The sequence below is a fragment of the Rattus rattus genome, chromosome 4 (genome assembly GCF_011064425.1).
Source record: "Rattus rattus isolate New Zealand chromosome 4, Rrattus_CSIRO_v1, whole genome shotgun sequence".
In the NCBI taxonomy this organism is placed as follows: Eukaryota; Metazoa; Chordata; class Mammalia; order Rodentia; family Muridae; genus Rattus; species Rattus rattus.
The window spans coordinates 83,042,121-83,068,580 of record NC_046157.1 but is presented as its reverse complement, the minus strand read 5'-3'; the positions used below and the strand labels follow the sequence as shown (position 1 = coordinate 83,068,580).

The 26,460-nt window shown below is 49.9% G+C and overlaps 1 protein-coding gene across 3 annotated transcripts in view; it reads right to left on the bottom strand.

Annotated features, from left to right (window-relative positions):
* Window positions 1–622: 622 nt before the first annotated feature.
* Bicral (BRD4 interacting chromatin remodeling complex associated protein like) overlaps window positions 623–26,460 on the bottom strand; it is an 84,933-nt gene continuing 59,095 nt past the window's right edge. For all 3 annotated transcript variants that reach the window (XM_032900602.1, XM_032900601.1, XM_032900603.1), the window contains 8 exons: window positions 23,362–25,035; window positions 14,184–14,289; window positions 12,626–12,726; window positions 10,556–10,614; window positions 9,507–9,652; window positions 8,397–8,491; window positions 7,610–7,712; window positions 623–4,297 (listed from right to left, as the gene is read on the bottom strand). In XM_032900602.1, coding sequence (XP_032756493.1) covers window positions 3,516–4,297; window positions 7,610–7,712; window positions 8,397–8,491; window positions 9,507–9,652; window positions 10,556–10,614; window positions 12,626–12,726; window positions 14,184–14,289; window positions 23,362–25,035 — 3,066 coding nt within the window. In that variant the 3' untranslated portion in view covers window positions 623–3,515. The remainder of the gene's footprint in view (window positions 4,298–7,609; window positions 7,713–8,396; window positions 8,492–9,506; window positions 9,653–10,555; window positions 10,615–12,625; window positions 12,727–14,183; window positions 14,290–23,361; window positions 25,036–26,460) is intronic.

The window sequence follows — 26,460 nt, the reverse complement described above, 5'->3', positions numbered from 1 at the left end:
ATCAAAGGACTTCGAGTGTGGCAGGTAAGCACTCTGCCGCCTGGGCTGCTGCTGAGGCTGCTTCCAGCCACCATTAGGGCAACTAATCCCCCAAGGGGCCCGAGTGTCAATTCTAAACCCCAAGGGGGAAATCAGTGGGTCTAATCCCATTCCGTGAGGTTGTGAGACAAGGGACTCAGAAGGGCGTCTTAGGGCTGACGTTACACAGAGGATCCCATTACGCATGCTCACTACAATCTGGTTAATATGGGGATCAAAGAGAAAGGTGACCATTCTAGAGGAAGTGTTAGATGAGATTAATCTTTTACCCCTTAGCTTTTTCCTTGTCCCTGGAAAACCAAATGAAACTACTGAAAAACTGAAACAAATGCAAACCTTCCCGCACAGGCTCCGTGATGCCGTCCGAACGATTCCCACTGTCCCTAAGGACCCAGGGAGGGAGGCCTGACACGTCCGAGAGACATTTCACTCAGCAAACTCGGCCTACCCTGTGACTGTGGGGAGGCTGGCCGGTTGGGATCCTGTCTTCCCAGTGAAGGCCGTTTCTGACTATGCCCACTGGACACTTACCCGCTTCTGGTTGCAGGAACCGTTCCTGGTTGCAAAATGAAGACAATCACAGTTACATTTTCCCAAATCTTTGGCTGTATTGCAATGGTTGTTTCATTCTGTAATCTCCAACTGAACATTTCCTAACCATGGATTAACAATATAGGTACTGACTGGTTTAACAGTATTTATCCAACATAACAAAATAAACTGCAATTTCTTATACTTTTTTTTTTACAAAACATTTTATAAATATTTTTACAAAATGTATACAAAGCAATTTCAAGTGAGACATACTATACAAATGAAGGTATTTAAGCAAATAAAGCCCACACCACACTGACAGTGAGTGACCGTCCTCGGAGCCGGCCAGCCTGTGAGGCCTCCCAATCTAACAGAGCCCACTAAATTCTCCAGAGCTAAAGGATTTCCTTATAGTAATTGCCACTTCAAAATTTGCTTCATCTTTAGGCAGTACTTAAGGACACAGAAAATCAATGCGTAATAACAAATTCATACTTTTCCACAACAACAAACAGATTAAAAACAAAGGGAAGGAAAAATGATTTTTGTTACTGAGCACGCGTTCTAAAACTCAACTGACTAATGACCCTGAACCACCAACCGTTGGCCACTGAGGCAGAGCATTTCCCTTCACCAGCGGGGGCTCGTGAGTGAGTTATGACCCATGTGGTGTAACCTGATCACAGGAGTAAAATACACTTTGTAATCTTCATTTGTCATTATCTAGAGTCTTTCCTCCAAAGAAAGTAAACTTACATACAAGGACACAAAAATTTACAAGTTTCATTTTGGTACGGTAGGCTCTCGGTGTGTGGGACCAATGTCAGGGATGAGAAGCCCTGTGATTTGACAGACAGGAAAGAAAGCTGGGGCTGGAGCGGGAGGGAAGAGGTAAGGAACATACACGAGACTTCTTAAGAATTCCACTGATTTGCAATAATTAAAGTAATTCATCACTAGCCGTGTGCAGGCGGCCATGAGGCTACGCGAAGAGCCTGTGACGCCAGAGAGAGCAGGGCAGGCTGGGAGCCCAGGGCAGCCCAGACAGAGTCCTAACTGGCACATAACTCATCTTTCTAATGTGTTACAATACAGGAAGGAAGTCAGCAACTTGGATATTGGCACAGAGAAGGAAGAAAAGGGCAACTCTACGACAGCCCAGAGTTTTCTGTTTCGGTTGGCTGGGTTGTGGGTGGGAGAAGGTACATTGCTCTCAAAGGCTGTCTGTCTGTCTCGCAGAGTTTGTCTATGTAGTGGACAGAGGGGTAGAAAAGGTCCACACACTCTGCTATTTCTCAGCTTTTTCTTCTTGTTTGGCCTTGAACCTGTGACTCTCCTGCTTCAGTCACCTGACTGCTGGGATTACAGGTGTATGCCAACATGCCTAGATTGCTGCTGTGTTATTTGAAAAAAAGATCAAAGTCAAAATCAAAAGCCTTCCTTTCCACTGCAGGCCAATCTGGAAAAGAAACACTCCACATGATGACCGAAGGGACAACTGCGTTGGGGGATGACGAAGCAGAAATCAACGGGTACATTTACACAGCCAGAGGGATGGCCGGAGGGAACGAGCCCTCACAGTAACCAAAACGACCTCCGATCCCCCGCGGGCGGCTGGGGTGGAGGTGGTGGGGAGGCAGCAAACAGCAGCACCATGACCTGTTACTATGGCAGGAAGAGAGCCAGTAGCAACAGAAGCATCATGCCTGGTACAGGCCCACAGGAGCGGAAAACAGGGGAACGCTCCCCGCAAAGAACATAAATAAAAAAGAGGAAGGCTCCACGGGTGAGCGCGGAGCACCCACGGCGAGGCGGGGCCAGACATGCCCGTCTCCTGCCTCAGTTCCTTCCTTTAGTGGCCTGCTGGTTGTGACCTTTGGTTTACTGTGTTGGGAATGAATGACACACTGCTGACTACTATTCTCACAAACAGGGCCAGCGGACCCTTCAAAGGCGTCAACTGAGAGAGCACAGTGCCGTTTTCAAGCTGAAAGCCTTTTGATGCTTGGCTGTGGGCTGAGGGAGAGGAGACACAGGGGCTAAATGGAACGAAGTCAGCGACTAAAGAACATAGGTTACGTTGACTTTACCCGGTTATAAAACGCAAAACTCTTTAAGCTGCACGCACCAAGACCCCGGGGGCTCCAGCAGCCTCCCCAGCTCGCTGCCTCAGAACTGGCTCCCATTGCTCCCTACTGAGCTCGTGAGAATTTCAAGGCATACACCTGGGGTTAAGAACAGAACATTCGCAGACAGAATTCAACATGAATATGCTTAAAAAAAAAAAAAAAACCAACAAACCCAAAAGGCTTTGCTTCAGCAGCGTCACACAGCACTGGCAGTCTGAGGGTGCTCTGCGCTGTGCTACTGGCGTCTTAGGCCAGGCCTGTGGGGTTCCAGGCAGAGCACTGGCTGTCACTGCTCAGAGGGCCGAGCATGGAGGAGAGTCATGGGGTCTTCCCTACGCAAATACCCTCTCCCCCAAAACAGAACAAAAGCAAACCACTACTTTGGAGCTGCAGTGAGAGAGTCTTTAAAAAAGTGGCTTCTATCAGTCCTGTTTGATTTTTCTTTAATAAGTCTGTTCTTTTGAAATGACTTATGATTGTCAAAATGTTACCCAGGGCCAAGTGTACTGTGGTCTCGAGTGACAGTGCTAAGAAACAAACCACAAAACAAATTAACCAACAACAATGGCCATAAGACTTCCATGACACGTGAAATGTGGAGGGCCTATCGGACTGCTTTCTAGAGAGGGGTTTACTGAGGGTCTCTCTGCAGCCACGAAGACATGTATTGCTCTTCAAAAGAACAGGGTGGAGATTAGAAAGATAACCTGTGACGGAGGACCAAGCAGGCTGGGGACAGGAGACGTTTCCATTTGCTTTGCTGGGAGAGAATGTAACTGGTCCAGGGCAGGGTCTGGGGGAGGACGGCTGCTATTAACACTCTAGGATACTATTTACAGCTGCTTCTAAAATGGAGTCCGTTTCTACAACGCCTTCGCTGTGGTCCGGGATGAACTTTTCCAGGCAGTTTTCCTGCGAAGCCATTGGAGAAAAGCTGGGGAAGTCCAGGTCCACCGTGCCGCTGGCCGCTGGGTCGTTCTGCGGCCGCCCCGCATTCTTGAGTTCCAGGATGTTCTTAAAGGTTTTCTCTAGGCTCTTGGTGAGCTGGAGATCTGGCTGGGGTTCACCCGACCCTTTCATGATGTCTGTGTGTAAAACCTCATTCTTTGGGGAATTCCTCAGGGCTTTGTCCTGGAAGGAGTCGAGGCACGGCATCTCCATGTGCGAGCTGGCGAGGATACCCGGGAGCTTGCTCTCAGAGCCATGATCTGGCCTGGGCAAAGTTTTGCGGTGGCCCTCAGGGCCTGGAGAGCACCCGCTGGCCTTGGCAGGGTCCCTCCGGCCGCCCTTGTCCTCAGGCGGACCCCGGTATTGGCCTAAGACCCCTTTGTCAAATTTCAGTGTTCTACTGTGGCCTTCTGACTTTTTAGAAATGTTTCCCTCTGCAGAGACCACTATGTGGTTAGGCACTAGATGAAACTGGTCATGATTCGTTGCTTCTGCCACGCCTGGCTTGGCTCGGTCTCTGCTTTGGGCCCTGGGCGCCTGATGGAGCGAGCTGGTTTTGCTGCGATGCTGGTCACTCCTGTCAAGCGGTGTCTCAGGTGCAGCTTCGTCAAGTTTAAAGGAACAACAGAAATCGGCCTGAAAACCCTCTGGAAATGAGATCAGAAAGAGCTTTAGCGGTCACAGGACTAGCATTGGGCAGTCTCTTGATTAAGGGCGGTCCTACAGTAGTGGCTAGTCCCGCCCCCTGTCCTTTTCCCGCCCACTCCACCTGAGACCCCGCCCACAGAGATACAGCGACTACTGGAGTATCTTCAAGTCTCAAGGCTCTGGGGCCAGCTTCTCCACAGGAAGCCGCACGCAAAGGAGGCACTCTCCCAAGTGAGTTGTTACAAGCCTACTGCCCCCAGTGTGTGAGAACTGACTGCTTTAAAATAAAAGTTCTGGCTGCAAGCTGCTTCCTTCCTGAGAGCAAGTGGGCTTTGTGGCAGAGGGGGATGAACACAATCTGTCTCTGAGTGACCTTTGTTTACAGACAGGTGAGGATCATAAAACAAATGGCAAAAAGGCACAGTTATCTGCATGGAAGGACAGCAGGGCCAGGGCATAAAAGAATGGTGGTAAAAGAAGCATTTGTGAGGAGTTGAGGTAGAGAACACAGCAGCTATCGAGAAAGGCCTGAGGAGTGTTAAGGAAGGAGCAGTTACATCTAGATAACCAGACAGGTGCACCGCTCACACCTCCAATCCCAAGCTACTGGGACAGAGGCTAAGATGTAAAGAGAGGACTCCCATCTGGTTGACACTGGCTACACAGGCTCTCACGCAGGGCATGACAAACTGACACGGTCATCACAAGCTATTTTACCAAAGACAGAGACTTCAGTTTCTCAGAAAAGGGATAGAAACAGATCCTCTAACATTGCCCGCCTGTGAGATTCCTGGTCCATACCCAGTATTCCGTCCACATGCTACCATTCCTAGCACCGCTCAGTGTATTTATAAACGCCTTAGCCAAGCTCTAAACAGAATCTTTACATTTAACTGTCAGTGAAGAACAGCTAGGCATGGTGGCTCTTGTCTGTGTGCCAGCACAGAGGCAGGTGGATTACCTTGAGTTCAATACCAGTTCAATTTCATGAATTGTGGCATAGCTTGAGCTTCAGAGTGAAATGTTATCTCAACAAACAACCAAAATGACAACCCAGACTGGAATACTGGGGGACAAAGGCCACGCAGCTGTCAGGGCACTGCCTGTTCTTGCAGAGGATGCAGTGTGGTCCCCGGCATTCACAGGGTGGCTCATGACCATTTGGGACTCCAATTCAAGGAATCTGATGCCCCCTTCTGGGCTCCGTGAGCATGTACGTGGTACACACACCCACACATCCACACACCCACACACACACCCACCCCACCCCACCCACACACACACACGCAGGCAAAACAACCTTATACACAAAAGTTAAAAAAGCTAAGCACACACCTTTAATGTCACTTGGGAGGCAGAGGCAGGTGGATTTCTACCTGAGTTTGAGGCCAGCCTGATCTACGTAGTGAGTTCCAGGACAGCTAAGACAGAGAAACCGTGTCTCAAAAACAAACAAACAAACAAACAAACAGAACAAAAAAAGACAAGGTGTTGGAGGAAGGAGACTACAGCCAAGGAACACAGCAGTGCAGCCGTAGGGAGGAGCCCCCTGAGCCCCCCGAGGTGTGGAGCAAATGCACTCAGACATTACTGTGCCGGTCACAGCAAGATAAGAACTGTAGGGACTCATTGGTGTCTCAAAGGAGCACCTGCTGTTCTACCAGAAGACCTGAGGTCACGGCACCCTAGAGAGAGAGAGAGAGAGAGAGAGAGAGAGAGAGAGAGAGAGAGAGAGAGAGAGAGAGAGAGAGAGGGCCTGTGAGAGAGAGGTGAGAGCCACGTGAGAACGCTCACACAACTGAATGTAACTCAAATTCCAGGAATCTAAAGCTCTCTTTTGGTCTCTGAGGACCCCCATATGTGGCATCCAAACACACACAGACAAAAAGTACATCTATTATAATATATGTGTGCATATAAATAAATCTCTAACACACATAAATCTATCACACACACACACACACACACACACACAGCTTAAACACCCAGTGTCTTAAGGAGCTTGCCACCCAGTCTGATGACTGCAGTCCAACCCCAGGACCCACAAGTTTGAAAGAGAGAGCCAACTCCCACAGACTGTCTTCTGACACACACATGTATACTGACACTGTATCTTTCTCTCACCCACACATTTTTTAAATTAAAAAAAAAAAGTGAAAATGCTAGGATGCTATTTAAAAAAACTCAGAATGTAAAATCCTATTAGCATGTGACTTCTAAAACCATTTTTTTTTAACATTTATTTATTTTATTTATGAGTACACTGTAGCTGTCTTCAGACACACCAGAAGAGGGCATAGGATCCCATTACAAATGGTTGTGAGCCACCATGTGGGTGCTGGGATTTGAACTCAGGACCTCTGGGAAAGCAGTCAGTGCTCTTTTTTTTTTTTTTTTTTGGTTCTTTTTTTTTGAGCTGGGGATCGAACCCAGGGCCTTGGCCTTCCTAGGCAAGCGCTCTACCACTGAGCTAAATCCCCAACCCCGCAGTCAGTGCTCTTAACCATTGAACCATCTCTCCAGCCCCACCTAAGACCATTTTTATAAATAAATCCACGTGAGGCTTAACATTCCATGAGATCAACCTGGGCAATATACCTAAGTGAGTGAGACAGGACCCCCCACGTGTTAGAGCTCAGGCCTGTGAGGTGGCTCAGAGAGAGGAAGCTCCCTCTGCAGGCTGGAGAGATGGCTCAGAGGTCCTGAGTTCAATTCCCAGCAACCACATGGTGGCTCACAACCATCTATAAATAAAATAAATAAAAAAAAAAAAAAAGAAAGAAAAAGATTTAAAATAAGCATTTAAAAGGGCAGACTTGGAGCTGAGCGCTCACAACTTTCATCCCAGCACTTGGGAGGCCATGAGTTCAAGGACAGCCTGGGCTCCAAAGCCAGACCTTGTGGGTGGGGAAAATTGAAAGTATGCAGGAGGTGGGACCCTGGTGGGATAAGGGAGAAGTACTTGGCTCATAATCAGGGACTCGCTTCCCTGATGTTTCTAACTGCGGCCTGCAAACAAGGGCTTTTCCTTATGTACTGAGAAGCTTCTGGCTTAATTTAGTTCTCAAAGACTAGAAAGATGGGATTTGAAGTTTAACGGGGGAAAACCAGACACTTAACTGAATGTAAAATTCCAGTTTGGATTTTGTGGACTAGAATCATTCTTGGTATATTCACATATACTCAAGTGTGTCCCCAGAATTCACCTTCTACCTTTTGGACTCACCAAAGGTTGGTTCACACAACTTCCCACTCTGCTGGGGAACTGTCACAGCCTACCTGTACCCTACCTGTACCCTGATGATTCTTACCAGGATCTACGAGCGCCAGACGCTTGTCCCGTGACAGGGAAGCTCTTTCCTCCTGGTTGAACATCCTATCAATCATCACCATCTCTGCAGAGGGGTTGATCCTCTGAAAAGGAGAGGGGACAGTCACTGCAGAAGCTCTGATTGCGTGATTCAAAGCTCTGGGTTTTGGGACGGAATGAAGCAGGGTGAGTGAGAGGGAGCATGGCGTCCACATGCTCTCAAGCCCCCTGCTACCTGATGCTTTACACACCGGATGCTATTATCACATTTGCTGTTGTTTTACAAGGGTCTCATGGAGCCTAGGCTGGCCTTCACCTTTGGCCATCACGTGTGTCAGCTTCCTGACTGCTGGGATTGTGGGTATGGGCAGCCATGCCCAGCTGTGCGTGCGGAGCCCTTCTCAAACAACAGAGCTAATTTTTAGAGACAGGGTCTCACTATGTAATCTTGGCTACCCTCAAACTCACTACTCTGCAAACCAGGCTGGCCTTGGGTTCACAGAGATCCATCTGCCTCTGTCTGCTGAGGGCTGGGATTACGAGTGTGTACCACCATGCCTGGTGAGGGAGTCTCTTGTGATGGCTCGGAAATTCTGTATCAGAAATGGCCGTAAGTGACATTAACTGCTGTCCCTCACAGTGATGGCCAAGTGTGCAGTTTTCCTTCAACCTTAAACATTTCTGCTTTATAAACTGTGCCCCGGGTGTGAAGTCCTGGGCCTTTCCTTCTCAGTGCCTTGGGGCTGGCTGAGCTGCGCAGGCAGCCATGCTGGGAAGCACATGTTTACCATGGCGTCTTCGAGGAGCAGGGATCTGTATTTGTTCAGCATAGCGTGGGTCCTTTTGAGGAGCTGAGTGGCGACTTCTTCAAATTCACTGTCCACTTTAAAAAAAAATGCAGGGAGAAAACAGTAAGGGAGAATCATCCGTAGACTGGCTGGCCCTCTTTCCCGAGACGGATACAGACTCATTCCAGCCGATCTGCAGCAAGCTTCCCTCTTAGAGGACTAGCACCTTGCGTAAGCTGCCTGCAGATGCCTGGGGTTCCTGCTCTGCATGTAGTAAGGGAACGCACTCTAACAGCAAACTGTTGAAGCTGCTATGGGGGGCCGGGAAGAAAGAGCAATGGGCTCTACCCTCTGGCGGATGGGCTAGTTCCCAAAGCCTCTGTCCCTTCACGGAAGCAGTGGCAGGAAGAGTGGAAGCAGTGAAGACTGGGCTGAAAACACACAAACCAGGCCACGACACCTGGCACGTCATGACCTCTCAGGAAAAGTTACATCTCCCCATCCACTCTTCCTAGAATCTTCCAAATATTTGCTGTTGACTCTGGAAGCCACTCACCAGCCCTCCTAGGAAGCCCCAGTGTGTCAGGAAATCAGGGTCCTGGGAGGATCAAGACCATGACAGTGGAGGAAGATGACATCACGGAGAGCTTGGCAGACAGGGGGAAAGCAGGGTAGCACCAAGTCCCTACTACTGGACTTATTCACAGAACAAACAGGTAAAGGGACCGGGGTGGGCGGGGTTCTCCGTGGTTCTTAACTTTCTTGTTGGTTTCCCAAAACTGTTGGTCCTCAGACATTCAGACTTGCTGGGGACCTCAGGGAGCTGCTAACCTGTGCAACAGCTAAGGTGGAGGTCATTTGCACCGCAAAGTCTCTGGTACAAAGCCACACGACCTATATAGTCAGCAGCCTCAACTGTGCCTCCCAGTCACTGCTGCCCCTATTCGAGCAAGGCACTGCCTTTCGAGATGCCGTTCAGGGACTGTTAGGAACAAGTCGCACCTTACCCTCGGGCTGGGGTATTGAGTAACAGAAGACAAGCCATGCCTGTGATGGGCAGACTCGTCCCAGGCAGGGTGCCGCACTGTGTTTCCGGGCTGTGCTGCTTACCTTTGCTCAGGTCTTCCTCCGTGGGCATGGAGCCCTGGCACACATGGTAGGAGAGCAGTCTCTGCACTGTGTCAGTCAGTGATCGGAACTGGCTTTTGTCGGGTGTCACAGCATGGGCTTGGTCCCTCTGTAACTGCTGGAGGATGCTTTAAGAGGAAAACAGTGAGTGTTCAGCTAAGGCCACGTTAGGAAACTCATAGGTCAAGATGTTTATCAACGATGTCGTTTCTGTAGTACGTTTTTATTCTGAATGTTGTTGAGCTATGACCCTGACCTCAAAACCAGTAGTTTTTCCACCAGGTCTCAGTGTGTGGGTGTTCAGAGACCACGCAATGGCTGACCACTGGCTAGCAACTCTCAGGCCAACACCACTAATTTACATACAAACCGTCTCTCCAGAGAGCCTCTGCCTCTAAAGACAGGGACTCACTTCAAGAATAAAGGAACAGTGTACTTTATCTCATCTACAGGTCCTGGTGAAAGTAAACTATAGGAAAAGGTTTTGAAAGTGAATCAGTACCCCCGCCTCTCTTCCTGTGCGAGCATGTGTAAGCCCCACAGCCCGCACACGTGGAGGCCGGAGAACAGCCTGCAGGAGTCGGCTCTCTCCTTCCACCCTGTGGGCTGCACAATCTGAGCCACCTCTGGCTATCACTTGCTGGGCCATCTCGTGAGGACCCAATCACTGCCTTGCTTTTTGAAGCAGGTTCTCTTAGTGGCCTGGACCTGGCTAACAGGCTCGGCCAGCCGAGATTCCCAGGGACCCACCTATGCTTGCCTCCCAGCCTGGGATTAGAGGAGCTGGCTGGCTGCTGTGCATGGCTTGTTTTCCATACGTCAGAGACTGAACTCTGGCTGGATTTGCCAACTAAGCCATTGCCCAGCTCTCAAATTCCTTAAAAAAAAAAAAAAATTGTAGCCCTGACTGGTCTGTCATTTGAGGTACATTTTTTAAAGGGAGAAGAACTGTAACCACTGTAACTGAGGTGTGGTGTTTAGTGAACACAGGCCTGAGGTACTCTGAGGAAAAAGGAATGGAAACAACTCACAAAGCTCCTTTAGTCAGCTGTTTGGCAGCAGGCCTCTTCTGTCCTGAATGACTGTCCACCTAACAAAAACACAGGAAAAATAATCACAAAATATACTTACAGGGAAAGGTTACTATCCTCCAAGTGTTTCCCATTATCTGTTGACAAAGACTTCAAAATGCATCCTGCTAAAGACAGAGACCAGCAAGCACGCCCACTTCCTAGCAACACAGAGAACCAGGTATGGCTACCGACAGCCGGGCAGCAACTTTATTTTTTGTTTTCAAAGACAGGGCTTCTCTGTGTAGCCCTGGCTGTCCTGGAACTCAGAGATCTGCCTGCCTCTGCCTCCCCAGTGCGGGGACGAAAGGTGTGTGCCACCACTGCCCAGCTAGCAACTTTTATTAAGCTATTGATCAACAAATTTAGGGTAAGAAACTAAGGTCTTAGAGAGGTAAACGCGAGGCGGCTTTCCTGCCTTTTTAAGACTAGCGGTCTGGAATGCCTTGAGATTTTACACAGTACAAAGTTGGGTCCAACAGCTACAGAAATGGCCTCTTTCATGCATTCATGACTGGTCCTTATATAAAAACAAACAAAACCTCAACCCTCCCCCATCACCATGAACAGGCACACTTGTTTGTTTTTGAGTTAGCCTTGCCTTGCTGTGACCCCTGGCTGTCCTGGAGCTCATTATGTAAGTCGGGTTGGTCCCAGTTTGTGGGACAGGAACCACTCTGCCATGGCAACTGTTCTGATTTTCCTTTGTGGAGTGCCGGGGATCGAACCCTGGGACGTGTGCTCACCAGGTAAGGGCCAACTACTGATTACACCTTGTGAGTGAGCGGAGAGCCACAGGTGGCATCTTCCCATGGAGTGAACAAGGAGGTGAGTGGGCACTGCCACTTTCAGTTTCCTGGCTGAAGACACAACTCGGCCAGCTGCTTCCCACTGTGGCCATCAGCACATCCCTGCCAGAGACCGACCTCTGCAACAGGGAGCCGGACCGAACCTTCCTTCCTTAATTGCTTTCGTCCAGGATTTTGCTTTCAAAGCTCTATAATCTGCAGCCCTAAGAGTGCAGTGTTTTAAGTGGCTAGCACATGCTGGCTACTGTTCTCTCTCTCTCGTTCTGTCTCTCTCTCTCGTTCTGTCTCTCTCTCGTTCTGTCTCTCTCTCTCTCTCTCTCTCTCTCTCTCTCTCTCTCTCTCTCTCTCTCTCTCTCTCTCTGTGTGTGTGTGTGTGTGTGTCCTGCACTTTTGGGACTCAATCCCAAGGGTGTAGAGTCTCGGGAAGTGCTTTCCCACTGAGCTATAGGCCTGTTGTTTCCTTTCTGCTGCTGTGGTAAGACTTCTGATCAAAAGCAAGTTTGGGGAGAAAAGCATTTCTTTGGCTTACAGTCTCAGGTTACAGACCATAGCTGGAGGAAGTCAGGGAAGAAACTAGCAGAGGCCGTGAGGAGACACTCCTTGCTGGTCTCTTCTTCATCTCACTCAATCGCAGGCTCAGACTTAGCTTTCCTAAACAGCCCAGGTTTACCTGCCCAGAAAATGGTGGCACTCATAGTGGGATGGACCCTCTGTCGACTCTGACAGTTAAAGAGAGTTTCTTACAGACATGGTCACTCTACAGAGAGGACAACCTCATCTCTAGGCAATTCCTCAAGGCTTCTGTCTCAGATGACTCTAAGCTGTGCCGAATTGAGAAAACTAGCTAGAACAACTCATAATCCAGCAAGCACATCCATCTATCCATCTGTCCGTCCATCCATCCATCCATATGTCCGTTTAATATATGTAGGGTACTGGTGTGCACGGCTAGGCATTAAACCCAGGGCCTTGCCCATACTAGGCAAGTGCTCTACATCGTAATCCATGATGGGTTCACAGGGCACCATAAACACTGTGAAAGATACATCCTGGAAGGGACGTGACCAGGCCTGGCCCAGGGAAGGCCTTCAGCATCCACATTGTGACAAGTGCTTGGAGGCAGACTGGTGGTGTGCACTGTGCTCGATGCCAACCACAAAGCCTCCTGAGACCGCACACTCTGGCCACCAGTCAGGAATGGTGCCTGCAAACAGTTTCCTACCTGCACGGCTGTCTGGCTCGGGGAAGATCCAACTGAGTTTTCCTGCTGTGGCTGTGTGGTCCCCAAGGGTGCTGGCATAATTTTGCTTCCAGAATCCTGTCCTGTTAGAATGAACGCAGAAGACAGAAGTCAGATTCACCATGTGTTCCGAAAGGCAGTTCTTTCTTTTCTTCTTTCCTTTTTTTTTTTTTTTCCTTTTTTTGATACGAGGTCCTACTGTTTACCCCCACCTGGCCTGGAACTTGCTGAGCAGACCAGGCTGACTTTGAATTTACAGAGACCTGTCCTGCTTCTGCCTCCAGAGTGCAGAGATAAAAGGGCTGGATCACCACACCCAGTCTGAGAGAATTTCTGGATGAATACCTGTTGGGAGGACGGGAGTGGGGGACACCGGTCTCTCGGCTGTGGAGGCAGAGGTAGGCACTATTAAACTCTGGCTGGGTAATAGAACCACCTTAATCCCTGGTAGTGACAGAACTTCGTCTCCCTCTGACAGATACACGTCAGCCTGTATCTGTCATGTCATGACCCACCCAGGCACCACACTTTGTATCAAATGGCAGGGTAGGTGTCTCAGTGTTTTCAGTTGCTCATGCTGTGCGGGCAGAGCCCAGTGCTGGCAGGAAACTTGGTATTGTCATTTCTACGGCTCAGTAACTGTTTTCTATGTAGAGGACAGTTCTTCCTCACCAGCCTAAAAGATGACTCCCGGAGACTACCACCACTTTAAAAAGAAGCAACAGGGATAAAAGTCACGCAGCCCTGACAGGTAAAGGGCGTGGACAGAGAAGGCTGTCCAGCTGCTGACTGGTTCAGACTGGATGGATCAGGAGTGTGGTTTTTTTAAGACTAGATCAGAAGGCTGAGGCTGGGGCTGAATGACTGGGTTGACAAAGGAGGAAGAGAAGCAGGCAGGACAGAAGCAGAGTGGAACAGGGCAGGGAGGCAGGCAAGGTGGAGAGACACAAAGCCAGATTAAGTTAGGGGCTGGCTGAGAGTGCCCCAGCAAACGGGCCAACAGCCTTATCCTGTACAGATGTCTCTGGGTCTTAATTATTAAACCTCAAATGGGAGCCCAAAAATACACCTGCTGGAAGGGAGCTCTAGAGCCTTTTTTTAACCATGTGTCGAGCTGGTAAGAACAGTCAGTCGCTACACTCATCCAAGTCAAAAGGCTGCTTGTACTGAGTATGGATGGAGTCCAGCAGGTGGTAAGGGCCTTAAGACAGGATACAGCCTACAAACACACACGCACGCACGCACACACGCACACACACGTGGGGACAGTCACAAAGCTGTGTGCCTTGCATAGCCAGGACTCATCCCTCCTCAGAAGCACATTTCTCTATGTAACTTACTGTCATAACTAATGGTACCCTGCAGCCACAGGGCCACACTCTATTCTCTGGGTGGGAAGGGAACAGAGGAAAGGAGTTATCAGGGAGAACTCAGTGATTAGGCAAGATTCAAACAGAACCACTGAAGGCGGAGATGGGCAGAGCGTGCTCCAGCGTGGGCAGACGGGCAGACTGCAGGGTTATCGCAGCAGGCTCCTGACCTGGCAGTGCTGTGCTCAAGAGCCCAGGGATCTGTGGTTGCCGCAGGCTGTCTGTGGTCTTGGACGTGGGAATGGGGGCGGTCTGGTTCAAACACTTCTTCTGAGCCTGTAGAACAAAGAACCAAGAAGGATGTTAATGTACTGTTTTAAGTCCTAATAGATTACTTTTTAAAAGATTTATTTCACGTATATGAGTGATTTGCCCATGTGTATGCACTGTGTAGGACCGACGACAAGTCCTTTGGCTCTGATTCGTTTAAAGACTGTGGCGGTCTGAATGAGAACGGACCCCAAGGCCCACTTGGTCACCATGGAGTACCACCATTTAAGAGGACCGGTGTTTGACGTCAGACCCGGGACAAGGCCTGAGGTGCATAGTTTACATATCAAAGCAGACTTCCCTCCAGGGGGTGGGCTTTTCCTCCCCGAGAGAGAATCCAGACCTTTGATTTCCTAGCCTTCTTGCTGTCTTCTCTCTTTGTGTGCAAACCCTTCTTTCTCTCCTCCCCACCCCCCTCTTCCCATGGTGATCCCCCCTCTGCCCCCCACCGCCTTGGTCCTTGGGACCAGCTTCCCAATAAACCTGCATTTCATATAATCCAATCTGGCTTGGATTGGCTCATTCCACCAGTAGAGAAATGACCTCTCAGATGGGGCCTTGTTGGACATGTGTCACGGAGGTAGGCTTGGAGGTTCCAAAAAGCCCATTCCAAGCCCAAAATTTCTGTTTCTTCCTGCTGCCTGCAGGTGCACCATGCCTGCTGCATGGCACAAACTTCCCCACCATGATGTCAGTGGACTGACTCTCAGTCCCGATTCCGCGCTTCTGCATTGCTGTGATCATGCTGTCTCTTCACAGCAATAAAACACTGATTAAGACAAATATTGTGACAGACCAGTGATACAGATCAGTTAATAAGGGCGCTTGCCTCATTAGAACCCTGGGTTCTGACTCCAGCAGTGCATTAGCCCTAGAAAATGGCACACTGATTTTAGCCCTTGGGAGAAACAGGAGGATCCTAAGTTCAAGGTCATCAGCTACTCAGCCAGCTCAAGACCAGCCTGAGATACAGGAGATCCTCCGAGACTGCAGTCCAGCCTGGGCTACAGAGTAAGACAGATACTGTTTTTAAAGCAAAGGCAAACAAAAGTTTCCCTGACTCCTGATCTTCACAGCTCCCACCCTGTCAGGAGCCTCTGTTTCCAAGTTGTCCATGCCTACGACCACACTTTCCTCTCTCTATATATATGTATGTATGTATGAATGTATGTATGTATGAATGTATGTATGTATGAATGCATGCATGTATGTGTATTTCCCCCATTTATTTATTTAAAAGTTGTATCTTATTTTAAATTATCTACATGTGCATCTTGCATATAAGTCAGTGTCCACCTAAGCCAGAGCTGTCAGACGGCCTGCAGTTGGGGTTATAGGTGGCTGTGAGCTGACCCCAGCTGAGCCGCTGGAAGGCAATCTCAGGTCCTCAGCAAGGGCGGTAGGGCTCTTTACTGAGCCATCTCTCCAGCCTGGTTCCCCTTTAAAAACTGTTGACTTATGCTAGGTGGTGGTGGCACAACTTTAATCCCAGCACTCAGGAGGCAGAAGCAGGCAGATCTGAGGTTGAGGCCAGCCTGGTCTACAGAGTGAGTTCCTGGACAGCCAGGGCTACACAGAGAAACCCTGTCTCAAGAAAATGAAAACAAACAACTAAAACAAACAAAAGCCCCACAAAGGGGTTGGGGATTTGGCTCAGTGGTAGAGCGCTTACCTAGGAAGCACAAGGTCCTGGGTTCGGTCCCCAGCCCCAGAAAAAAAAAAAAAAAAAGCCCCACAAAATCATTTAGTGATACTGTGTGTGTGTGTGTGTGTGTGTGTGTGTGTGTGTGTGTGTGTGTGTGTGTGTTGTGTGTGTGTGTGTGTATGAGTGAGTCTGTGTGTATGCATGTATATACATGCAAGTGCATGGTTGTGTACACATGGTGTGCATGTCTGTACATAATCTCAGAGGCCAGAAGAGGGTGGCAGGTGTCTTTCCTGTCACTCTTGGCCTGTTGCTCCAAGGCTGGCATTCTCTGGGCTGCATCGCAGCCATCCTGTAGTTTCCACCCCTCAATGTCAGCATGTGTTGGACTTTAGGCTCCTCACCCGGACAGCCCAGCCCCCAGCCCTCGTGTTTACACAGCGTCCTAACCACTGGGCCATCTCTCCAGCCCTTCTGTTTTTCTGAGAAAGGGCCTCGTTGTAAAGCCCAGGCTGGCCTCAGTGTCCCAAGGTCTAGGTCTTCAAGAGCTCTACTCCTTCTCTACCTACAAAACTCCCCGCTCATCCCCGTCACTATGACGGCCTCAATTATAGTGTACACACTGCTCCATCAATTCCTTTGCGTCCATACGTAGGCCCTCACCTTTATGGCTGTTTAATACCAGCCGTCCTTTGGCTTCCTCAGGTACACCTGAGACTCAGGAACTTCTCTAGAAGTAAAAATGCTCTGTTCTCTCCCTCAGGGAACCTGAATGTCACTGTCAGGATCTGTGCCATCCTTGCTCCTCAACCACGCATGGTAGCCATGCGTGAGCTCTCACTCCACTGTTGGATCCCATGGACTTACCGCCATGTCCACCACTACAAGGCTAGCACGGTCCTCACTACTTCATACTTAAGTTAACGTGTTGGCTTCTTTGGGATTTTTTGAGAAAGGTCTCACAAAGTCCACGGTGGCTTCAGACCTGCTTTGTAGCCAAGGCTAACCTTGAACTCCTGATCTGGTCTCTACCCGCCAATTCCTAAGAGCCAGGACTGCACACAGGTGTGTGTCCACACCTGGACTGCACACAGGTGTGTGTCCACACCTGGTCCATGACACTGGTTGTTTTGTTTGCTTTTGAGACAGGATCTCACTAGGTAGCCCTGGTTGTCCTATGTAGACCAGGCTGGTCTCAAACTCGACAACATCTGCCTGCATCTGCCTCCTGAGTGCTGGGATGGCATGCCCATCTGGCGTACCTCAGCTTTGACCTCTAAGACCCACAGGATAGGCACCTGACACACCTTTCCCACCCCACATCTTATCTCCTGGACTTGCTTTCCTTCCCCACAGCTCATGCCATCTTCTCTTCCTGGCTTTCACTTGTGATTTCTCCTTTCTGGACTAGTCCCCACCCAGACCCTCTGTCTTGTTGGCCTCTGCTGCCCTTTGGAAGGTCCCAGATCAGCAGCCAGCAAGAAGGCTCAGCAAGTGAGGGCTCCTGGCCTCAGGCTTGATAACCGGAGTGTGGTCCCTGGGTCCCTGGGGCTTGGGAGGGGAGAAGAGAATCGGCTCCTGCGAATGGGCCTCTGATCTGCATTCTCCCTGTGGCATGTGCGGCCGCACTCTCTCATAATAAGTAGTGGACAGTCCCCGGCCAGTCAGCACTGTCTTCTTTGCTGTCCCATCCTAACACATGTCCATTTGGGACACAGTGTGTGTAGACTGGCTTCTCACTGATCCTGAAACAAGGCTTTCCGTTCTAGTGCCTGACGTGTGGCAGGTCATGTGCTTAGTGGTCAGCACAAATGACAAGAACCACAGGTGAAGAGACTCCAGGGGAAAGGAAAACAGTCTCTGAACCTCCAGCGGTCTCTGGGTGGGAGCACAGGGAGGAGGGCTGCGGAAGCGGGAGCAGCGGGATGGAAAGCGGAAGGTTGATACCAGAGCACAGGTTCACAAGCGCCATGTGTCCCGTCCATTCAGAGGACCACAGGGGGCCAGAGACCTTGAGTGTAGGCCAGCGATGTGTGTCTCCTCTTAGGAGTGGGTAGCTCCCAGAGGACCTGGCTCAGGTCACCAGGCAAAGGCTTTAGGAGGATTAGTGTTGTGGAATCGAGCTGTGGGGAAAGACTGAAGGCACATCAATCACTCTGACAAGGAACACATCTATTCTAATGAGGTGACACTAGGGCTGTACCGACTGTGGGAATGGCTGGCCCTGTGCCCTCCACCACTGAGCTGCACTTTAGCATCTCTTGGGAGCTTCTGGAAAATGCTGGTGCTTGAAGTGCTTGCTCCAGGCTGTTGAAATCAGAATTTATGGGGATAAGGGGCAGGAATCCCTGTTTTTCAGAATGTTCCCCAGATGCCTCTATTGTACAGCTAAGTTCTGGTTTTCCTGAACTGAAGACAGGCTTAGCCACAGCTGCCTACTGACAGGGCATAGGCAAGGATGACTGGCTGGGCTTCCTCCCCAAACGCCTACTTCCCCAGGAGGGCTACCTGCAGCCTGCTGCAGGGTGACTGTGGGAAGGGAGAGGGGAAGGTACCTAGCGGCCCACCTCCTCCTCTGTGGTGTGGGACTGTCACAGGGCTGCTTATGTGCAGCTTCAAGGAAAGGATTAAAAATAATCTGTTCAAGTCCCAGCACTGTCTCGGTTACTGTCAATATCTCTTCACTCATGGAGAGAATGTTTGAGAGATTTTCACAGAAGAGTCTCAAGCTGGACGTGGTAGTGTCTGTCAGCTGTGGGGAAGGAGGCAGGTGGATCTCTGTGAGTGTGAAGCCAGCCTGAGCTTATTAAAAGGGGGAAGAAAGCAAGTCCGTCCAGCTGGACATCCGCAGACACAGGAGGCAGGAGGGAGTAGGGGTGGGAGAGGCAGGGCTGGAGACCAGGACAGAACTCAGGTCGCTCGCACCTGCACCCTCACACCCCAGGCCATGAGGGTGGTGCATGCTGGCTCCTGGCTCTCGAGGAATTTTAGATCTACTAAATCTTTTGGAGCTCTGAAAAGGTTTGGCCCTATCATAGTTTTGGCTTGGTCACTGACATTTTGATCCAGTCAGAAGACAGCGTAAAGGCTTCGGCTCAAGGGGCTCATGGAGGATGACTGGGTCTCAGTTTGAGGCAAGGCATTCCCAACCAAGCCTCCAGCAGGGACAAGTGCTTAGTGCGGTAGGAAACCTGTCAGGGTGGAGGGCCTGTGTGAGGGGCCCCAGCGGCTCACCCCTTGGGACAACTGGAGCATTGAGTGGAAGGAAAGAAGGATATTGGAGGTGTGCACCAGACTGTCTGAACTGGGACAGAGTTGGGAGGCACAGATGAACAGTCGGGGCCAGGAGCTCCTCTGGGCCACACCCAATCGCTGGCTCAAGATTCAGGCTTATTACGCTGGTTTATCTACTTTGTCCAAATATTTATTTTTACATTTGTGGGGCATGGGGAGGACATGCCACACGTGTGTGGTGATCAGAGGGACAACCTCTGGGACTAGGCTCTCTCTTTCCAATGTGTGAATTCCAGAGATTGTACCGTTACCTACTGAGCTACCGTGCAGGACCTCAAGTCTTTTCAAAAATGCTGATTTGGGGGGGCGAAGTGGGGCTGAATATGGCATATGACTTAAAATTAATCCTAGCACTCAGGAGGCAGAGGCAGGCAGATCTCTGAGTTCAAGGCCAGCCTTGTCTATAGAGTGGGTTCCAGGGTAGAAACGTCAGAGCCCCCCCTGGAACTGGAGTTATAGACAGTTGTGAGCTGTCCCAGGGGGGTGCTGGGAATCGAACTCTGTAAGAGCAGCAAGTGCTAACCACTGGGTTGAAGGTATAAACCACCAATGAGCAAACAACATCTGAATTCTGGGTGAAAATCTATTGTAAAGTGTATTAATGTCTTTACTCAAAGAAATGTAACATTATTTGACTTAGCGCTAAATCTCTTGCGGCAGTAACAATACGAAATGTCAGGAAGCCCCTGTTCTCAGGAGGTGCTGAAGAAGTTACAGGCAAACAGTCAGAGTGTTTATAAAGGACTGAGGCGGTGCAGAGGAAAATGTGTTTGTTCTTGTGCACACCATACAGGCACGCAGACCCTAAGTACAAGTAACACAGACACTGCAGAATCTGGGCTGTGGGAAACAGCAGGGGAACAGTTTCCTGTCGCCCTCCAGTTTCTGTGGCTCTGGAGTCTCTGCATTCTAGAGAGTGGGAAGCAGACTCAGCCCAGGCTCCAGGCTCCGTTAAGCAAGTGGTGGCTAGAAAGCAGGGGAGTGAACATCCTGTTCTCAGTGAGCGTCTGCAGCAGGCTAAGGACCTACCCACATCAAGAAATGCAGTCCTCTTGGGTGTTAACAGTTAAAAGTATATGATTACTAGTGTGTGCACGTGTGGGCGGGTGTGCATGTGTGCCAGTGAGCATGTGTGAGGTAAGAGGACATCTTTGTGGAATGGCCCTCCCCTCCTTCTACCTTTGCATGGGTTTCAGGGATCAATTCAGGTAGCTAGGCTTGCTTAGCCATTACTTAACTGTTGAGCTCTCTCACTGGTCCATAATATTAACCATATATGTTATTAAGTGCTGGATGATGAGACTGGAGAGCTGGCTCAGTAGTTTAGGGCACTGACTGCTCTTGCAGAGGGCCAGAGTTCAGTTCCCAGCATCCACCTCGTTGGCTCACAACTGCCTGCAACTCTAGCTCCAGGGGACGGGCATCTCCAGCTACCTCAGGCACCTGTGCTCATATACCTATCCTTACACAAGCACACACATCAACAAGTTAAAAGTAATAAGGCAAATCTTTAAAAAACATTTGCTAAGTTAAAACTTTAACAAAAATACACAGTACATACTTCTGATAATGGCGGGGTTTTTTTGTTTGTTTTGTTTTGTTTTTTTTTGTTCGTTACAACAGTCTGGGATTTCTGTAGAAAATTTACGCAGCAATTCACTCTTGGTGCCATGATTTAACGGCTGGTGACCTAGTTATTGCCCTGCAGTGCTGCCCCCAAAGCTCTGCCCGCATCCCTTTACTGCAGGACGGAGTTCCCAAAGCCTCCAGAGGAACACCCTGGACGAGATACCAACGACCTCCTCCCCCCATCCTGCGAAAGTCACAAAAAACTATTCTGAAGCTTCTAGGAGAGGCTTCTTGTTAGCTTCATATACAAGGAATTGGGGAGTCAGCCATATGCTCCCCCCACTTGGGGGGGAGGGGAAATAGCGAAGCTGTAGGTGAAGATAATCAATTATAATAAAAATAAAGCAGATCATATGTACTATCTCAAGTTGCATAATGGAGTGCAGTGTCCACAGTGCTGCAGAGAACAGCCTGTGTAGCCATGTCACGTTAAGTACAGAGGCTGTGTCACAGGGAATCTAAAGGTCTAGCAAGAATGGGGCCTGGGGAGATGGGGACCGGCAGACTGGTGACGAGCGCGTGACTATTTGGTACCAATCTGTATTTTATCGTCGTACAGACTATGTTTGCGTCAGGGTCTGTAACTCTTGGCCCAGGCTGCCTAGAACAATGACAATCCTTCTCAGCCTCCTGTGCTGGAACACACACCAAGGACCCATGGACATAAACGATACCAGAGGAGAAGGGAAACCACCAGAAAACACGATCAGTGCAGAACAGCTATGGAAAAGTCCCCACCTGCGGACACTGTAGTAGTGACATCCACACCTGGGGACACTCTAGTGATAGTCACACCTGGGACACAGTAGTGACAGCCAGGAGTGGCCGCTGGAAGGCTAGACTAGTGTAGTCCATCTGAGGGAAATCTGTGTATCTGCAGAGTCTCAAGCATTACTATATTGTAAAAAACTGGGTCTCAGGTAGCCCAGGGTAGCCTCGAGTTCACTATGTAGCCAAGGCTAGTTTTGACTCCTGATGGTCTTTCTTGCTTCCATCTCCCAAGTGCTGGATCACGGGTGTCCCCCTCCCCCCAGCAGAAGGAAGCACAGGGCGAGACCTGGCAGACAGACAGCAACAGTTTCAGGACAAGACCAATCACATGGAGTTTTGAGGACTCAACATCTGAGAGCCCTGAAAATTATAAAATTATCCCCTGAGTTCACTCACAGTAACCCAACCCAGGGACACCATAAAAAATAACAGCTTTGTATTGTTCCAAAACTTGAGGACAAAGAATGACTAGGGAGCATGCATGCATACACGCACACACACACAAAACACACACACACACACACACACACACACACACACACACACACACACACACACACACACACGGGCTGGCGATATCTCATGATATCTTAGACAGTCAGGGGGCTTGCTGCCAGGTCTGAGCTGAGTCTACTTCCCAGGGCCCGGGCATGGTGAGGAGAGGCCCCATCAGCTCTCCTGTGACCCCTACAGTGCTCATGGCATGAGTGTATACCATCCCTCCCCCCAAAATAAATAAGTAGTTGTGCTAAGAAACAAACAAGTGAAAGCAGCAGCAGCAGAGTCAGGAGAGCCGCTGGAGGCTCTGGAGCTCGGCGCCGAAGAAGAAACGGCTGTGACCACACACACCAGACGCAAGGGCCCTCCTCCTGCAGCCCAGTGCAGACTATAGTAGTTAATATTTGTCAAGTCCACAAAAGCTAGAGTCATCTGAGAAGAGAGTCCCAGTTCAGGAACTGCTTCCATGAGACGACTGGCCTGTAGGCAAGTCTGTGGGACATTCTCTCACCATTGATGTTGGAGGGCCCAGCCCACTGTGGGCAGTGTTATTCCCTAGGCAGGTGGTTCTGGATATATAAGAAACTAGCTGAGGAGCGGGGCCTAGTGGTGCACACCTTTAATCCCAGCACATGGGAGGCAGAGGCAGGGGGATCTCAGTAAGTTTGAGGCCAGCCTGGTCTACATAGCAAGTTCCAGGACAGCCAGAGCTACACAGAGAAACTCTGTCTTGAAACAAAACAAAACAAAAACTAGCTGAGCAAGCCATAGTGAGTAAGCCAGGAAGCAGTGCTTCTCCGCCCGATGCTGAGCCTGTCTCCAGGGATCTACTCTGAATTACCACACTGGCTTCCCTCATTATGGACTCTGGCATGAAGTGTAACCGCTCCTCCTCACGGCGCTCTTGGTCCTCGTGTGTCATCTCAGTGGTAAGACGGTAAGCTAACACAGCAGCCCTGCACACACTGCATGTGTCAACGTCAGAGGGCCACCGAGGGGAGCAGCTGTCTTCTACCATGTGGGCCCCAGGGGTCAGACTCAGGTCACCTCACTGGCCCCAAATCCAATTTGATTCCAGATTTTCACTGTAGAGTGGCTAAGAGCCTATCGTTAAGAGGGAGGAAGAATGGCCAACCATAAAGCAAAGACCCTAAGTTCTAAGTACATGTCCTCTAAGGTGACAACCGTATTTGAGCAAATGCAACAGGAACTCCCCTGTCGCACACGTGCCTGGCACTGACCTGACAGAAGAACTGCTGCTGAGTCCCCGGGGTGCTGCTCAAGGTGCTGGGAGATTTGGAAGCAGAGACTGGAAGACGGTGGGACACACTGACGGGTACCGGAGTTCTGTTTGCCTGTGTCAGCTGGTCTCCCGTAAAGTTTGATCCTGATGCCCCAGACTGTACTGCAGGCCCAAGAGTAGGGTGGGCAGTACTAGCTGAGCTGACGGCGGGGAACCGAGCAGGTCCTGACATGCTGCTCACCGAGGCCATGGTGGCGAAGCCTGGCCTTCCTTGGGAAACACTGCTCTGCCCAGGCGACAGGTGTAGCACAGTTGGTGAGGCCTGCTGCAAGGGCATCTGTCCTCCCACGATCTGAGGAGAGGCGTGGTTGACGATCACTGGGCTTCCAGAGGTGGCAAAAGTCTGCCCAGACACCAGCTGGACAGCGGCACTCTGGTTGTTGAGCATCTGTCCGGCATATGGTTGGTTGGTCCTGAGCATGTTAGAAGAATTCCTATTCAACATGACATGCTCTGAGGCCACTTGGCCAGAGATGAGCTGGGAGGGCTGAGTCTGAACAAGTTGCCCATTTATAGTCTGGACATGGTGGACCGAGTTGGAGCTGACAGAAAGGCTTGTGGGTATAAGGAACTGACTCTGGGGCGTGTGAGGCTGGCCCATGGGGGAGTGAATAACAATGCTGCCCCCTGCGCTGCTCACCGCCTGGGAGGTGACAGGCTTCCTCGTGTTCTGTTGGTTGACAATGTTCACAGACATGTGTGGACCAACCACGGAGCCCTGGGGCGAGCTTGCAGAGGCGAAGGAGATCCCTTGCTGGACGTGGTGCTGCTGGAGTCCAAGGCTGTTCACATTGTATGTACTCTGCTGACCCATCTGGATCGGCTTTGGCTGGATATTAATTGGGACTTTATTTGAATTTGGTGCGAGACCCCTTTGAATAATGATGTTATGCACAGGTAGAGATGCTTGAAAATTTGTGCTGTTAAATGGGACGGTGACAGGCTGTGCTCCGGGGCTGGAAGTGGGGTTCCCAAACAAAGAGTTGCCGTTAGGAGTCTGTCTGTGAACCAGAAGCCCCCCACTCACACTGGACGGGGCTTGCTGCCCACTGCCTTTCAATATGATTTGAGAGCCATCTAGGTTATTAATAGTCATCATGGAAGGCTGATTACCAAAGGACCCGATTAACTGAATCTGACCGGAGCCACTGATCTGGCTGCTATTGGGCAAATGCTGGCTGGGAACACTGATCCCCACGTGTTGCATAAAGCCATGCTGTACACCCACTGTATTGCTTGCAAACGATGCTCCGACAGGCACGTGAGTCACCCCAATAGGCTGCAGTGTCTGACCTGAGTAATTAGAAACATTAGAAGCCTGAGTAAAGGATGCTGATGAAGAAGGATGAAGCTGGGCTTGTGCAAACTGTTGGCTCGAGCCTATACTGGCATCCAGATACGCCTCTTCTGCCAGCGTCTGTTCAGTGATATTAGCCTCTTGCAAGGATTTCTGAAGAATGTCAAAGGGTTGGTCCTCACTGAGATCAGGGAGAGGAGAAGACTCAAGTTCATCTTCAAGAAACTGAAGGCTGCTTGCAAGCGGCAGCCCGTCACTGGGCCCTTCTCCGAGCTGGTTACTTACACCTTTGAGGGACGACTTAGGGTCAGCGTTCTAAAAAGCAGAAACAGTGTGTTACAAGGCACATCTAACTTTCAGAAAAGACACTCATAAATCCCACTGCTGAATAAATAAATGTGAATACAGAGTTTAATGATAAGGTTTCAGGGCATGCTGATTTTATAATTGCTGTTATGTTGAAACAAGGTCCTGCTCAGGCTGGTCTCGAACCTGCAGTCCTCCTGGAAAATTCAGCTTTCTCCAAACCACTTACCTTCTTTCTCCTGTCTTATTTCTTTAGTTATACTGACTAGTCTGTATGCCTATTGCTTTGACAGATGATTTTATAGGGAACATACAAAAACCTAGCTGAGGTGAGGCTCACGTGTGCTATCTCAGCGTGGACGCTCAGTAGGGATGACCAGGAATTTGAGGTCAGCCTGGGCTGACACGCAGGGTGAGGCCAATCTGAGCCACATTGTGAGACTCTGTCCCACACATAAAGACAAGCTAGACATGCTGGCGCAGGCCTTTAAACCCAGCACTCTGGAGGCAGGAGACCTCCGTGAGTTAACATCACCACCACCCACCCCTGCCCCCCAAAAAGGGAAAAGAGCATGACCCAGTAGCTCAGAGACAAGAAGCAGATCTCTAGATGCCCTTAGTCATGTCTGTTATCTGTCTACATCTGGTTTCTTGTTTTGTTTTTGAGGCAAGTCTTACGCTGTAGCCCTGGCGTCCTGGAACTCACTATGTAGACTAGGCTGGCCTTGAACTCACAAAGATCCATCCGCCTGCCTATTTCCTGAGCGCTGGGATTAAAGCTGTGTACCACCAGTGCCAGCTAGCCTTCCTTTTTGAGGGGGTGAGTGGGGGTGCTAAGGATTGAACCTGCAACCCCAGCAGTGATGAATTCCCAGAAATACTTTGTTTTTCAGGTTGTTTCCAAGGTTTTATTGGGATTCAGCCCAGGGGGTATATATCCAGACCACTGTACACCAAGAAGTCAAAATGGGTTTGAGGAGCCCTGGGTATCACTCTACTAGATGTCCAAGAAGGTATCTCTACAGTCCCCAGAAGACCAGAGCAGACTAAAGTGAGTCCCATGTAAAATGAATGCCCTTCTGACTTCCTATAAACATTTACTTATTAACACTCTAGTAGTTGGGAAAACTATCTCAAACTAAAAACAAACTCAGGTAATTCCAAAGGAAAAGCCACCCCTTCCCAGATACGCATGTGTGTGTTAGTTATGTCCTGAAGGAACCCCCAGGGAACAGACAATGCATGGAGGCCACAGTGCAGACCCGGGCGGGGAAGCTGAAGAGAGTGATAGAAGCTAAGACGCCTGCAGGGCCCTGCCATCCTCTGTGGCACGGACAGGAAAAGGGTTTTTCAAAGATTTATCTACTTATTTATTTTATATATATGAGTACACTGTGGCTGTCTTCAGACACACCAGAAGAGGACATCGGATCC